Source organism: Protobothrops mucrosquamatus, unplaced genomic scaffold, assembly GCF_001527695.2.
Source record: "Protobothrops mucrosquamatus isolate PMUCROS unplaced genomic scaffold, P.Mucros_1.0 scaffold880, whole genome shotgun sequence".
Lineage (NCBI taxonomy): Eukaryota > Metazoa > Chordata > Lepidosauria > Squamata > Viperidae > Protobothrops > Protobothrops mucrosquamatus.
In genome coordinates this window covers 891,016-905,588 of record NW_015387134.1, presented here as the reverse complement: position 1 = coordinate 905,588, position 14,573 = coordinate 891,016, and the positions used below count along the sequence as shown (strand labels likewise).

General features: G+C 43.9%; 1 protein-coding gene across 1 annotated transcript; it reads right to left on the bottom strand.

Annotated features, from left to right (window-relative positions):
* Positions 1 to 285: 285 nt before the first annotated feature.
* Positions 286 to 5,795, bottom strand: SMIM22 (small integral membrane protein 22). Its single transcript, XM_015819254.2, has 4 exons — positions 5,647 to 5,795; positions 3,112 to 3,278; positions 1,779 to 1,858; positions 286 to 1,168 (listed from the first exon to the last, which is right to left on the bottom strand). The coding sequence occupies exons 2-4, from the start codon at positions 3,245 to 3,247 to the stop codon at positions 1,121 to 1,123; spliced, it is 264 nt and encodes an 87-aa protein (XP_015674740.1). The 5' UTR covers positions 3,248 to 3,278; positions 5,647 to 5,795; the 3' UTR covers positions 286 to 1,120.
* Positions 5,796 to 14,573: the final 8,778 nt, after the last annotated feature.

The following is a 14,573-nucleotide window of genomic DNA, read 5'->3' as shown; positions in this document are numbered from 1 at the left end:
CCTTTGACAGAGGATTCTTTGGGGGAGAGGTGGTGGGACATGCATGAGAGATGGAGAGGAAAAGATGGACACATGGAACGAATTTCCATTTGCTCCAGAATGGCTAAATTCAGTCCTGGACCAAAATAACCCAGAAGTTCATTTTCTTGACAGGAAAGGATCCAGGCTTTTTTATCCATGCTGGTTGGTGTTTTTTAATCACACACAAAACGTGGATTCTCCCCACCCTCTGTTGGGTCTATTAAAGCTTGGATGGAGGGGGGACATCAAAACAATCACCTTTTCTTCAGTCGCTTTTCAGCCATCCAAGTTTATTCAACAACAGTTAGAAACTTAAAAAGATTCGCTGCAATTGGAGATTACATTTTACACTGAAAATTAAGACATTGATCTTGAAAAGTAACAAATCTGGGAGGTTAGAACAAGAAGGTATAAATCAGTGGTGTCCAATCTTGGCGACTTTTAAGGCTTGCAGACTTCAACTCCTCCCAGAATTCTGGGAGTTGAAGTCCGCAAGTCTTAAAAGTTGCCAAACTTTGAACACCCTTGGTACAAAGCATCCTGAACTGATAAAAAAAACATTTTCAGTCTTACAAGGAGAACAACGTTGTACAAAGGTGTTACAAGGTCCGGGGCGATTCTATAGAGAAATCTAGGACAATAAAAACATCCGGCTCTCAATAACATTTCTTGAGTTGTACGTCTTTCTTTGCTATCGGCACTTGATGGGAATGAGATGGCCAAAGTAGACACCTTGTGACTGACACTCCATTTTTAAAGCACATACTGACAGATCCAGCTGGTAGACCACAAGGTGTTTGCAAGCCTTTGCGAAGGAGGATTATCATTGTTCATGGACTACGTGTTTCGTTAGCTCTCTCCTTGTTACTAATGATCAGAAGCAGCCGATAGTTGGCAATGGTGAGAATTCTTGAATTGTTCTCCCCAGCTTATGGCAGATAGACATGGACTGAGAATCATCATAGGAGTATCTAAGCCTCTTGAGGCTCCACCTGTTGTGAAGTTCCTTCAAGAAGAAATCTGATTCTTAACAACAAATTCCAGCAGAGCAGAGAAAAATCAGTAAAGACGGATGCTCGGGCGACTGGTCATACGGAGTCTAAGGGTCCATCCCCATATTATCGATACCAACTTTTCTTTTCTTGACCTGTAATGGAAGAGTGGCTGTAATGTTTGGAATCTCAGAGGAAAAAAAAAGCATTAAATGATAAAAGGCAAATTTGTCCAATGGGAATTGTATTTATTCAGCCAGAATTCAATTCCAGAATTGGTATCTTACCCAAATTTTGTTAGAACAAGAAAAGGCAACTTAGTCTGACCCACCAACAGTTATTTTGTTCCCTGGGGTCTTCTAATAAGTCATTGTTGTGTCAGTGTTGAAGCTATGCTGCCCCCTAGTTTTCTCTGAACTTTTTTTACCCTTTTGTGTGTGTGGGGGGGGGAAAGTTACATATTAAATTTATATGGCACCCATCTCGCTATCTGAAGTAACTTGGAATGTTCTTTCAGGAATGAAGTTATGACAAAGTTGTTACAGCCAAAACAGCCTCAAGAAAGGGGATGCTTTCTGCAACCAGGGTCCTCACCGGAGCCTGGCACTGGAGAAGATAATTTAGTTCCATGCATTTCATCTCTGCTCAGTACAGCGGTCTTAATTCAAGCATCTCTAATGGGCCAATCTGCCAAGCTGGAGGCCTGAATCTGGTCCATCTTTTAAATACGCAACTTGAGGCCCTTTCATTGTTGAAGCTGCTTACCTTCTTGTACGAACTGGGAGAATCACAATCGCAGCAGCAACATCTGATCAACGCAAGGAGGGCCAGCAAGAGAACCATCCCTGGTATGGGCGGAAAAAGCGGCGGGGTCAGTGCCTGAGTTTATGACCAATCAGAAACCAGGATGGCTTTTCTCCATCCTGGTTTCCATCCCACAGAGCCTAGAATCATAGGGTTGGAAGAGACCTTGGAGGTCTTCTAGCCCAACCCGTCTATCAGAGGATACGCCGTCTATCCCATTCTAGAGAAATGGGCTCTTCTTAAGAACCTCCAGTGATGGAGCACCCACAACGTCTGCAGCCAAGTTATCCAATTAAATGTCAGGAAATTTCTCCTTAGTTCTAGGTTGCTTCTCTCCTTGATTAGTTTCCATCCGTTGCTTCTTGTCCTGCCTTCAGGCGCTTTGCAGAATAGGTTGACCCCCCCCTTCTCTGTGTGGCAGCCCCTCAGATATTGGAAGACTGCTATCATGTCCCTCTAATCCTTCTCTTCATTAGACTAGACCAGTGATGGTGAACCTTTTAGACACCGAGTTCCCAAACCCCTGTCTGCACCTGCCCCGCCCCGCCCACTCCACCCCACCCCTGTTCCATCCAACCTGCCTCTGCTCTGCCCCCCGCCCCACCCACCCGCAGGGCCTACAGTTTCCACGGCCCGCCGCAGCGGCCCTGCAGCGCCATGGCAGCCATGCCCTCCACCTGTGCCCCGCAGCATCATCTGCGCACAATGGGGCGCGAGGGCTGAGTCTTGTCTCTGCTGCCCGGCTGCCATATCCTTGGCTGCACTGCTCTGCGCGGGCCGCGCTCAGGGGCAACTCTCCTCGGGGGGGGGGACTGATAGTGAGGAGGGTCCGCGGGGGAAGGCGGGGCTGGGTGGTGGCTCGCGTGCCCACAGAGAGGGCTCTGCGTGCCGCCTCTGGCACGCGTGCCATAGGTTCGCCACCACTGGACTAGACACACCTAGACCAAGACGCTGTAGATACTGAGATATTGCTGAAGGATGCAGGCCAAACAGCTTCCTTTATGAGGATGTCTTCTTGGGTAGAACAGAATAAAACTTGAGTTTCCACGAGGTCTTTTTCTTCCCTTGATCTACCTTGTGCCTGTTTGGCCTCCACCAAGCTTTTCTGTGACCTCGTTGCTCTTGTTTCTTCCTAGTTCTCTGCTTACACCTCTGGAAAGCTGCCATCTTTCTTCTGAGCCCCCGAGCCCCTCCCCTCCCAAACCGTTCGCACCCTGCAGGTCCACCCAAACGAGCAACCCCAGGAGCAGAGGGGCTGCCCACCCAAACCCTTCCCTCTCCTCCCTCCACCTACCAATGAAGGTGAAGAAGATGGCAAAGGCCACAATGTCCCAGTTGGTTTGGAAGAGCTCCTTGCTCTGCAGGCGGCTCAGAGCATCGTTGATCTGCCGACTGATGTCTTCGGCCACGTTTTTTTCAAGGGTCCCCATCTCGCCCCCTCCGCGCACCTACAGCCAAGAGCTGCCCAGAATGGAAAACAGACCATCAGCACAAACCGGACTTCTGGGTTGTGGGAAAGCGTTCAGTTCAATCACGGGAAAGCGTTCAGTTCAACCGTTCACGCGTGACGAAAGGTGGTTATAAAACGGGAAGGGGAGAGGAGAGTCAGGCTGCACCTGAATGGAGAGGGCCAACCTCCTACGAAGAGGTGAAAGCATGCCACTGTTTTAGAAGACAGAATACAGAATAATAGAGTTGGAAGGGACCTTGGAGGTCTTCTAGTTCAACCCCCCCAGGTTTTCAGGTTTTCAAAAACAAGAACAATTATTATTATTACTATTTCACTAACTTCTATGCCGCCCTTCTCCCCACGGGACTCAGGGCGGCTCACAGCATATTAAAAACAACACAAAAAACATTTCCCCTATAAAACCAATTAAAAACCAAATATATTTATGGCTGTGTCATTATTAAAATCTTTAAAAAATTATTCCCTATTTAAAATTCACCCTAGGTCAGTCCCGCTTGCTGAAAAANCGGCGGAAGGTTAGGAGATCCGGGATCGTCCGGATCTCGGGGGGTAGTTCGTTCCAGAGGGTGGGGGCACCCACAGAGAAGGCCCTCCCCCTGGGGGTCGCCAGCCGACACTGCCTGGCCGACGGCACCCTGAGGAGGCCCGCTCTGTGGGAGCGTACCGGTCTGTGGGAGGGAATCTGTGGCAGAAGGCGGTTTCTAGCCCTGAACATGACAAGTCAGCTTCCAGAAGAACAGAGTTGGAAGGGACCTTGGGGGTCTTCTAGTTCAACCCCCCAGGTTTTCAGGTTTTCAAAAACAAGAACAATGTTTCCAGCCCTCCTGAACATGACAAGTCAGCTTCCAGAAGAACAGAGTTGGAAGGGACCTTGGGGGTCTTCTAGTTCAGCCCCCCAGGTTTTCAGGTTTTCAAAAACAAGAACAATGTTTCTAGCCCTCCTAAACATGACAAGTCAGCTTCCAGAAGAACAGAGTTGGAAGGGACCTTGGGGGTCTTTTCGTCCAGCCCTTTGCTTACGCAGGAGACACTATACCAGTGATGGCGAACCTTTTAGAGACCCAGTGCCCAAACTGCAACCCCAAACCCACTTATTTATCACCGGGTGCCAGGTGGCCGTGGCCGTGGTGGTCATGGCAGACTGGGTGGCCGCGGCCAGGGTGACGGGGGCCAGTCCCTCGCCATCTCTGGGGCACGGCACACGTGCCCACAGAGAGGGCTCTGAGTGCCGCCTCTGGCACGCATGCCATAGGTTCGCCACCACTGCACTACACCACTCCAGACAAATGGCTGTCCAAACTCTTCTTTAAAATTTCCAGTGAGGGAGTACCCACAATTTTGGAAGGCACTGTTCTGTCCTAGCCTACGTCCGTTCCACTGATTAATTGTTCTGATTGTCAGGAGATTTCTCCTTACTTCTAGGTTGGATCTCTCTTTGATAAGTTAATTTAATTTAATAATTTAATTTATATACCGCCCTTCTCCCGTAGGACTCAGGGCGGTGCACAGCATATTAAAACAGATACAAACAAAATACATCAAAAAACAAAAAACCCCATAAAACCAAATTAAAAGCCAAATATTGGAAGCTGTGTGTCAATTAAAATTTTCTTAAAATCATCCCTATCTAAAATCCTCCCTAGGTCAGGCCCGCTTGCTGGAAAAGCCATGTCTTGAGGGCGCGGCGGAAAGTAAGGAGATCCGGAATCATCCGGATCTCGGGGGGTAGTTCGTTCCAGAGGGTGGGGGCACCCACAGAGAAGGCCCTCCCCCTGGGGGTCGCCAGCCTACATTGCTTGGCCGACGGCACCCTGAGGAGGCCCGCTCTGTGGGAGCGTACCGGTCTATGGGAGGGAATCTGTGGCAGAATATAAGTTACTTCTTGTCCTGCCCTGAGGTGTTTTGCAGCATACATTGAGCCCCCCTCTTCTCTGTGGCAGCCCCTCACTATCATATTCTCTCCCCCCCCCAATCACACACACCTTTCCCCAGGTTTTCAATCTCTCCTACAGCCCCCATCCCAGCAGATTCCTCCTTTTAAAAAACCCAAACAAACTTCAAAATAAACAACACAAATGGATGTCTCAAGTTCCCTTTACCCTTTTTTTTTTAATCCCAGGGGCTCTGACGGATTTACCTGTCCCCCCCAGGATTTAAAAGCTCAAACAGCTGGCCAAGAACTAGAGGGCAAGGTTTCCTTGAAGAAGAAGCAGATCTACGAGGAAGTTGAAAAAACAAACTGGAAGAAAACGTGGGGTAAGTCTTGGATTTATAAGGCACCTTGCCAAAACAAAACAAAAGAGAGAGAGAGAGAGAGCCAATCTAGGACAGAAAGGAATTAATTAAACAACTACCTACCGCTGTCGATTCCTGGGAAATGTTGTGGAAAAAGTAATCTGCAAGCCTTTCTGGGACTATTTTCCCCCCCCCCCGTGGTGCCTATGGTGACAGGTTCTTTTCTTTTTGTTTGTTTTCACTTCCTTGTTCCTGTTTCTGCTTAAGCAAGAGGTTGATTTACAACAGATTTACAAGGTGGACACACCCTCTTTCTCCTAGGCTAGGTAAAGAGAAAGAGAAAAGAGGCGGACCTAATCAGAGCAACTCTATTTGACGCGATGGTCTTCTCCTTAGGACCACCAGTGTTCCTCAACCTTGGCAAATTTAAGATGGTGGACTTCAGTTCCCAGAATTCCCCAGCCAGCATGTTTTAGACCAGTGTTTCTCAACCTTGACAATTTTAAGGCATGTGGACTTCAACTCCCAGAATTCCACAGCCAGCAACGCTGGCTGTGGAATTCTGGGAGTTGAAGTCCACATGCCTTAAAATTGTCAAGGTTGAGAAACACTGTAATTTAGACATTCTCCATCTCTTAGCTGCTACTTGGGGAGCCTCTAGATTAGGCATGTCCAAACTTGGCAACTTTAAGACTTGCAGACTTGCAAGGCTGCTGTGGGAAGTCAGCCCCCCTCCCCCCGAGAAAGAAATATTTTTGGAAATATTTAAAAGGCAGAATATATTTCCCTAAAGGGTTTTAAAAAGCAGAAACCAACCCTGCCCCCAAGTCTCTCTGTCCCAAACAGAAACCAAGTCTGCAGAAATGCAGATGTGATAATCTTGTCAGAAAGACTGGAATCAGGAAACTGGGATTAGGAAGAAAGATCCCTAGAATCAACACACCAAAAATCTGAGAGTCATCAGCCACAGCCCCAGGGAAGCAGGATATGACCTTTGGGACATAATAGGATTAACCCACCACCATCAGAATACCAGAAAGGCACACTCAGTCTCAGGTCAAAGTTCATGCCACAGGAACAACTCCAAACAAAAGGCTCCAGAGGGTATAAAAACCCACTCCCTACATGTGCTCTCTTTCTCTTTTTTCTTCCAGAGCCATCTTTCTGTCTGGCTCTCCTCTTCAATAAACTGCAACCTTCTTTCTAAAGCAGTCGCCATGTTGTTTATTCCCGGCTTGGACTGAACCATGATGAAGATTTTTCCTTCAACGCTGGGGAATTCTGGGAGCTGAAGTCCACAAGTCTTACAATTGCCAAGCATGGAGACTTCTGATCTAGATTTCAGCAGATCAGATCTGGTAGTCTTGGCTTATCCATGTTCTTCTTTGGTTAGGGATCTGTGACAGAATTTCTGTATCACCAAGATGTGCCCCCGTGCATTCAGGTAGATTTGTTCTCGGCTTGCACAGCAAAAATGAAGTAGGCTAAATTGTAGCTTGTTAGTTTCTGCTTTAAGGCGTTGTGTGAAGGTAGGGTCAGCTGTGGGAACCTTCTAGGAGGATGTTTTTCAAATTTGGCCACTTTAAGATGTGTGGATGTCAACTTCCAGAATTCCCCAGCCAGCATGTTGGCTAGGAAACTCTGGAAGTTGAAGTCCACACGTCTTAAAAGTGGCCAAGTTTGGAAAACAGTGTTCTAAGAAATAATTAAACTTCTATTTGCAAGTTATGCGTTAGCTCATCCCAGCATGGAGCTGTAACCAAGCCCACCCGACAAATGCATCTGCTTTGCATTTCCAAAGAGCTGGTTCTCATTTTCCTATTACAAGCAAACCAAACATTGAAATGCCTGTGAAACATTTTAGTGGCTGCTTTTCCAATTCAATAAATGTGAGAATCAGGAAGAAAAATGTAGGTTTGGTTATTGAAAAGTCCAGCAGGGGGCGATGTTGCACTATTTATCATGCAAAGAGAGTCTCTTTTTTTATGAAGAGGTTCACACTGCATCAAGCCATGGCTTAACAGATAACAGACTAACAGAGTTGAGAGAGACCTTGTTAGTCTTCTGGGCCAACCCCCTGCTCAGGCAGGAGATCCTATACCATTTCAGATAGGTGGCTGTCCAGTGATGAAGTATCCACAACTTCTGGAGGCAGGTTGTTCCACTGGTTAATTGTTCTAACTGTCAGGAAGTTTCTCCTTAGTTCTAGGTTGCTTCTCTCCTTGATTAGTTTCCATCTGTTGCTTCTTGTCCTGCCTTCAGGCGCTTTGGAGAATAGCTTGACCCCCTCTTCTTTGGGGCAGCCCCTCGAATATAGGAACACTGCTATCATGTCACCCCTAGTCCTTCTTTTTACTAGACTAGACATACCCAATTCCTGCAACCGTTCTTCATATGTTTTACCTTGCTTAATAGGGTGGACTGTAAGGTATAGACACAAAAGGTAAGGATGCCGTACTTCCTGGTCATTCTTTCTGGACCAGAGGAGGAGATTCTGGCAGGACCCTTGGTTAACAGCTATCCCTTGTGGTGTCCATTCCTAAAATTTAATTTTCCCATCCTCTTTTTGCTGAGTTTTTGCTGCAGCATGATTGCTTTTGTGGTGAGAACTTTGCAGGCTCTAAATTGGCGGTGGCCAATTTGCTTGGACTGTTAGTAGTTCAGATTCTTGTAAAAAGCTTAAACTTGCAAAAAATCTATATAGTCACTTGAATTGCCTGGACTCCTGATTTCCAGTGCTTGATTATCTATCTATCTATCTATCTATCTATCTATCTATCTATCTATCTATCTATCTATCTATCTATCTATCTATCTATCTATCTATCTATCCATCCATCCATCCATCCATCCATCCATCCATCCATGAGATGACCAGGCTGAGCCCAAGGGAGGGGTCAAACATGTTATCAGTCTTGAGTCCCTTTGCACTCATAAAAGATCTACGTCCAGCCCACCTTGAATTCCATTGGCTCTTATCTACTGCCAATTTGCTTGGACTGTTAGTAGTTCAGATTCTTGTAGAGACTTAAGCTTGCAATAAATCTATATAGTCACAATTGCCTGGACTCCTGATTTCCAGTGCTTGATTATCTATCTATCTATCTATCTATCTATCTATCTATCTATCTATCTATCTATCTATCTATCTATCTATCTATCTATCTATCTATCTATCCATCCATCCATCCATCCATCCATCCATCCATCCATCCATGAGATGACCAGGCTGAGCCCAAAGGAGGGGGTCAAACATGTCATCAGTCTTGAGTCCCTTTGCACCCACAAAAGATCTAAGTCCAGCCCACCTTGAATTCCATTGGCTCTTATCTACTGCCAATTTGCTTGGACTGTTAGTAGTTCAGATTCTTGTAGAGACTTAAGCTTGCAATACATCTTTATATCCACTTGAATTGCCTGGACTTTCTGATTTGACAGTAGCCATGTCATTGCCTTTCCAACTTTCTGCAGACCATCGTCTTGCCTTATCAGAAGCAGAAATTCTCAATGCGCTATGAAGTAGACCAAATAGCAGCGCTGCATGCACAGACAGAGGGGCTGCCAATCAGCTTCCTTGGCTGATCCCCAGTTCCTTGCATTCATTTGTTTTTTCTTCATTCCTGATTTGCACCCAAAGTATATATATATATCTTGTTCTCAGAATGGCTAATTCTTCTCTTAATTAAAAACAACCCAATGTAGGGCCCCCTGGCCATATACAACAGCTCATGAATGTTAAAACAGGGGCTTTTAAAAGTGATACTATGCAAGGATATGGTGGGGGGGACCCCTTCTTTGCATTTTCTCACATTTCCTTTACAGAATCAAAATATGCTCTGGCTGTTCAGAAATGTGTATGCTGCCTCCTTCTATGGAACTGAAGAAACTGTCTCCCAACTTCAACAAAAAACACGGTCTCATCGATGGCCCAAGTGTGCAGCTTGTGTCATCCAAAAATAAATATTTCTGTAAGAATTTTAATCCAAACAAATCATAGAATCATAGGGCTGGAAGGACCTTGGAGGTCTTGTAGTCCAACCCCTGCCTGAAGCAGGAGGTCTTAGGAATCTACATCAATATTTTTCAAACTTGGCTGATGGTGCGTTTGAAACTCCTACTATTTTTTTTTTATGTGAAATCCTTAGTACTATTCCCTACTTCTCTGGATGTTGGCTGTTGCAGAGGATGTGTTCTGGTCTTTTTCTTTCCTTCTTCAGTTTTTTATTGTCTCTTTTGAAAGGTGAATAAATGTGGTTTATCTTTATGTGCCTGTTGTTGGCTGATTACTCCGAGTGCCAGGCTTCCAGGAATTCTCTAGTGGTTTTGAATTGAGCTTGGTTGGTCCAGGATGCTGAGTTTCCCAGTTGAAAATATGGTTATGCCTGTCCAGATAACACCCAGATAAGCATGGCATAACACCAGACAAACAATCAAGCGGAAAACAATATCTTAATCAAGCTACTGATTAAGAAGAAAATTGCTCCCCCACCAACACTGGCAGGTTAAGCTATTGTATATAAACAGAGAGCAAACTCCACACTTACTTGCACGGATGACGTTACATAGTTGGGCAACAAAATGCCTGCAAGAAAACAACCAAGCTTAGTTCAATCCTGAGCTACATACATCCTCTTCTTTTGGAACTATTTGCACATTGACTTTTTGACCATCTCTGTAGGCAGCCCTCTGTCCAACAGCCCAAGAAGGTTAAGGAGCCCTTGTTCCTGACCATCAAAAATCTGTAAGCACCCAGAGATACCCATTTGCCATTAAAAGAGAGACTTTGATCATCAATAACAATCCTGAACAAGTAAAAGAAACAATGATAACATGGGCTAAAAACTTTGGGCACAATATAGATGTAATTGTTCTGACAGATGAAACTCTTCAAAGAACTTTGAGGCATTGTTTACCTTAAAGAATCTTTATTCGAGTAGCATAGTATCGGCATGTACATAGGCAAAGCCAAAATCTGAATTCCTCTCCCCTGAGCACATAGTATTAAGCACAATTCCCTCCTCTAATAATTAACAGTCATAAATCACATTCTCCAATTAGTTTGACATGCAGGCTTTCCCTCCTGTTCTCCAACTGCCATTTCTTATCATCTCTTATTTCAAAAAACCTTGGTTCTCACATTATTACAATATTGTTATGTCTAACTAACTCCCATACACATCCCCCCCAGTATTATCTAATTCCAACTCTAATTCTAAAAGTAAAACATAAGAAGGAAAATGGCTGCATCTCCATATATTGTCAAAGCAAGAACATCCAATGTTAGCAGCGTTGACAATAGAGTTAGAAAACTTTGGGAAAGAAACTATAAAATAACAATGGCAACCACATATATACAGAAAATCTGTATAAAATGTTTTATAGATGGCATTTACCACCGGCTAGATTAGCAAAAATGTTTAAAAATATGTCTAGGAATTGTTGGAGATGTAGGCAAAACCCAGGCACTTACTATCACCTTTGGTAGACATGCCCTAAAGCAAACAAATTTTGGACAAAAATTCATACTTAGTTAGGAAAAAGGTTAAGAAAGCATGTAGATTTCAAACCAGAACTATTTCTATTAGGTATAATTTCAGGAGAATATGAGGGGAAAAAGGGTATTAACAGTGGCAAGAATTGCTTTTGCGCAGAACTGGAAAAACGAAGAAATGCCCTCTGAAGATGACATAATTAAAAAAAATACTGGAATTGTGCAGAAATGGATAGACTCACTTTGACGATTAAAGAAGAAGAAGATACAGAATATTTTCAAACACGGGATGCATTTCATCAATGGCTGGGAAAACAGGGTAGAGATTAGGATTTTTACTACTCGTTATTAGAATAAGACCCAGACAATCACGTCGTTTATTAAGCACTTAGGGGTTGTAAACTTAAACAAACAAATAAATAAATAAAAATAACAATCCTGCTGAAGATTAAGGGCGGTAGCTTTCGTTTTTGCACTTTTCTAGATCACACTTAGCTTCTTTGAGACATCTTCAAGCTGTAGATCTTCTTGGAAATCAATGGACCTTCAGACAAGTGATAATGTTGGGCTCTTCTCTTGTGGCAGCAGGCATCACAACGTGACAGGCTGCGATGTTCATAACGTCTCTTCCTTTTTCACGCCTGTCAGGTTGCGAGTGGAGACAGGTGCCTCGTTGAACTTGAATGCCCATCTTGTGTCAAGAAAAGAGACTGAACGTGATAGGGATCCAAAGATGGGCTGTTTTGAGAAGGAACTGGAGGCAAGGCACTGGCGTCAGGGCTGCGAGCATCTCTGCACATCTGGCCTGTTTTGGCTGGGAAGGGAGAGAAAGACTTTCAGGCTGTGGGGTCTCTCTGTTGAAATGAAAGCAAGGAATTAAGCAAAGGCAGGCTGAGTTAATATTTGGGTGGGCACCACCAAGAAAACTGAGCTGCTGGGAGGTTAAAAGACCATCTTAGAAGAAGGCCCTGGCCAACCCCTTCCTTATTGTTGCCATGAAACCTGCACAGATGTGTCTATTCAATCCTCAGAAATTGATCTTGACTCCCCCAAATCAAAAGGGTCTATGACAATTCGCCACGGCCAACTCGCCACAGCCCATTTGCCACGGCCAGCTTGCCGCTAAATTAATTTTTGTTCATTAAAATAAAGAATTATTTTTAAATAATTAAAATTGAATTATTAAATTGTACCATGGCGAGCTGGCGGTGGCGAATTGTCCAGTAAGTTGGCCGTGGTGAGTTGCCCACAGAAAATGGTCCCATTCCACTTCTAAAGACAATTCTACTGGTGACAAAATTTACAAAATTATGTAAAGTTTAAATGTTGAAGGTGGATAGATAATACTAGATGTATGGAGTGGTTAAATGTTATACAGCTTTTGAGTAGATATACTAGTTTTTAATTATTTTTAATTAATTTGATTGCCTTATTAGAGTTAAAGTAGGTATGTATTGACAGTAGTATATTTGTTTAGTTAAATTGTAATTTAGATTTGGAATGATCTGTTTTAGTCCTGTATTTGGTTCCGGGAAGCTCGGGGGGGGGAAGGGGATTAGGGGTATTAAAACGAAATTGATGCATTCATATATTATAGGTAAATAATAATTGTGATGATAAGAGGAACTGCTCGGCTGGTACCCCGACTTGCACTCGAGGAGGTGGTCAGGAAGAGGGGGAATGTAGAAGTGAGAAGGAGGAAGGAGGAGAGGTTGTGGGCTAGAGGTAGGAAGGAAAGGTAAGTGGATGAGGGCGGAGGCGGGGCGGGGACTGCCGAGCGTTTCCGATAATGTATTGACTTGGATTGTTTCTTTTGTTTGTGTTTGTGTTATATATGCATCATATTACTTATTGTTTAATTATAAAAAAATTAATAAAAATTTTTATAAAAAAAAAGAAGAGAGAGACCAGTTCTTGGTTATTCTCCCATAGCCATTGGAAGTTTTGGGCAGAGATACATTTACAAAGTAAGTTGGTTTGCAACAGTGGGAGCAGAAGGAGGGCTGTTAGTTTTTAACTGGCTTCAATACGCTTTATCTTGCTATAAACTCAATAGGCTGCTATGCTATGCTGTGCTAATACTATACCTACAATAGACTTCAGTAAGTGGCATCTTACTTAGAGCAAGGGTTTCTCAACCTCGGCAGTTTGAAGTTGTGTGGACTTCAACTCCCAGAATCCCCCAGCCAACTAAGAACAGGTTTGATGTTCACTTCCTCCCCAGCAGAATCTTCTTTAAAAGAAAGTTGAATTCCATAAGTCTTCAAGTTACCAAGGTTGAAACATGACAGGGAGAAGGAAGGAAGTTCACGGGTTGCTCAGGTAAGTTTATCTCACCTGCAGCAGCCTCCCCCAGGGCGTGGGAGAGGGAGGAAAGGAGGAAGAGGGAGGGAGAGAAGGAAGGAAGGAAGGAAGGAAGGAAGGTAGGAGGAGGAGGGAGGGATGGAAGAGAAGAGGAGAGGAAGGAAAGAACAGGGAGAGAAGGAGAGAAGGAAGCAAGCAAGGAAGGAAAGAGGAACGGGGAGGGAGAGAAAGGAAGGGAGGAGGGAAGGAAGAAAAGAATAGGGAGAAGGAAGGAAGGAAGGAAAGAAAAGAAAAGAGGGAAGAAAGAAGGAAGGAAAGAAGAAAGAAAGAAAAAGAAAGAAAGAAAGGGAAAGAAAGAAAGGGAAGGAAGGAAGGAAGGAAGGAAGAGAAAGAAAGAAAGGGAAAGAAAGAAAGAAAGAAAGGGAAGGAAAGGAAAGGAAAGGAAGGAAGGAAGGAAGGAAGGAAGAAAAAGAAAGAAAGAAAGAGCGAGAGAAAGAAAGAAAGAAAGAAAGAAAGAGAAAGAAAGAAAGAAAGAAAGGGAAAGAAAGGGAAAGAAAGAAAGAAAGAAAGAAAGGGAAAGAAAGAAAGAAAGAAAGAAAGAAAGAAAGAAAGAAAGGGAAAGAAAAAAGAAAGGGAAGGAAAGGAAGGAAGGAAGGAAGGAAGAAAGAAAGAAAGAAAGAAAGAAAGAAAGAAAGAGAAAGAAAGAAAGAAAGAAAGAAAGAAAGAAAGAAAGAAAGAAAGAAAGAAAGAAAGAAAGAAAGATAGATTGACTTGCTTCCAGGTTTATTAGCCGATGATAGAAGCATCTAATTCTGTCTCATTTTCCAAGAAAGATGTTGCGCTGATCTAACTGCAGATTAAAATCGTGCCTAAGGAGATTTGAAAGGAGAGTAGATTCATGCCAATTGTTCAATACATAACGTGGCAAATAAGTAATTAGGATGATGTCATTTTGACAGAGTCCACTGTGCCAGTAGGACTGGATCTTCCAAGAATGGGAAAAAAATACTTTTGTGTCAGCCCTTGATCACCTCTCCCCCCAGGGCCGAACCCAGTTCTTTCAAGTTCTCTTCATAGGACTCAGTTCTCTATTTCTGAGACCGTCTTTGTTATCTTTTGAAATCTATTCACATTTTTTGGGCAATCTTTAAAAAGGGAGGTCTCTGGGACTGGAAGGTCTTCTTGAACAGTCGATAGATCACAACCCTCTTTGGCACAAAATGGACAGGCTGTTCGCCAGACTAAAACCTAAATC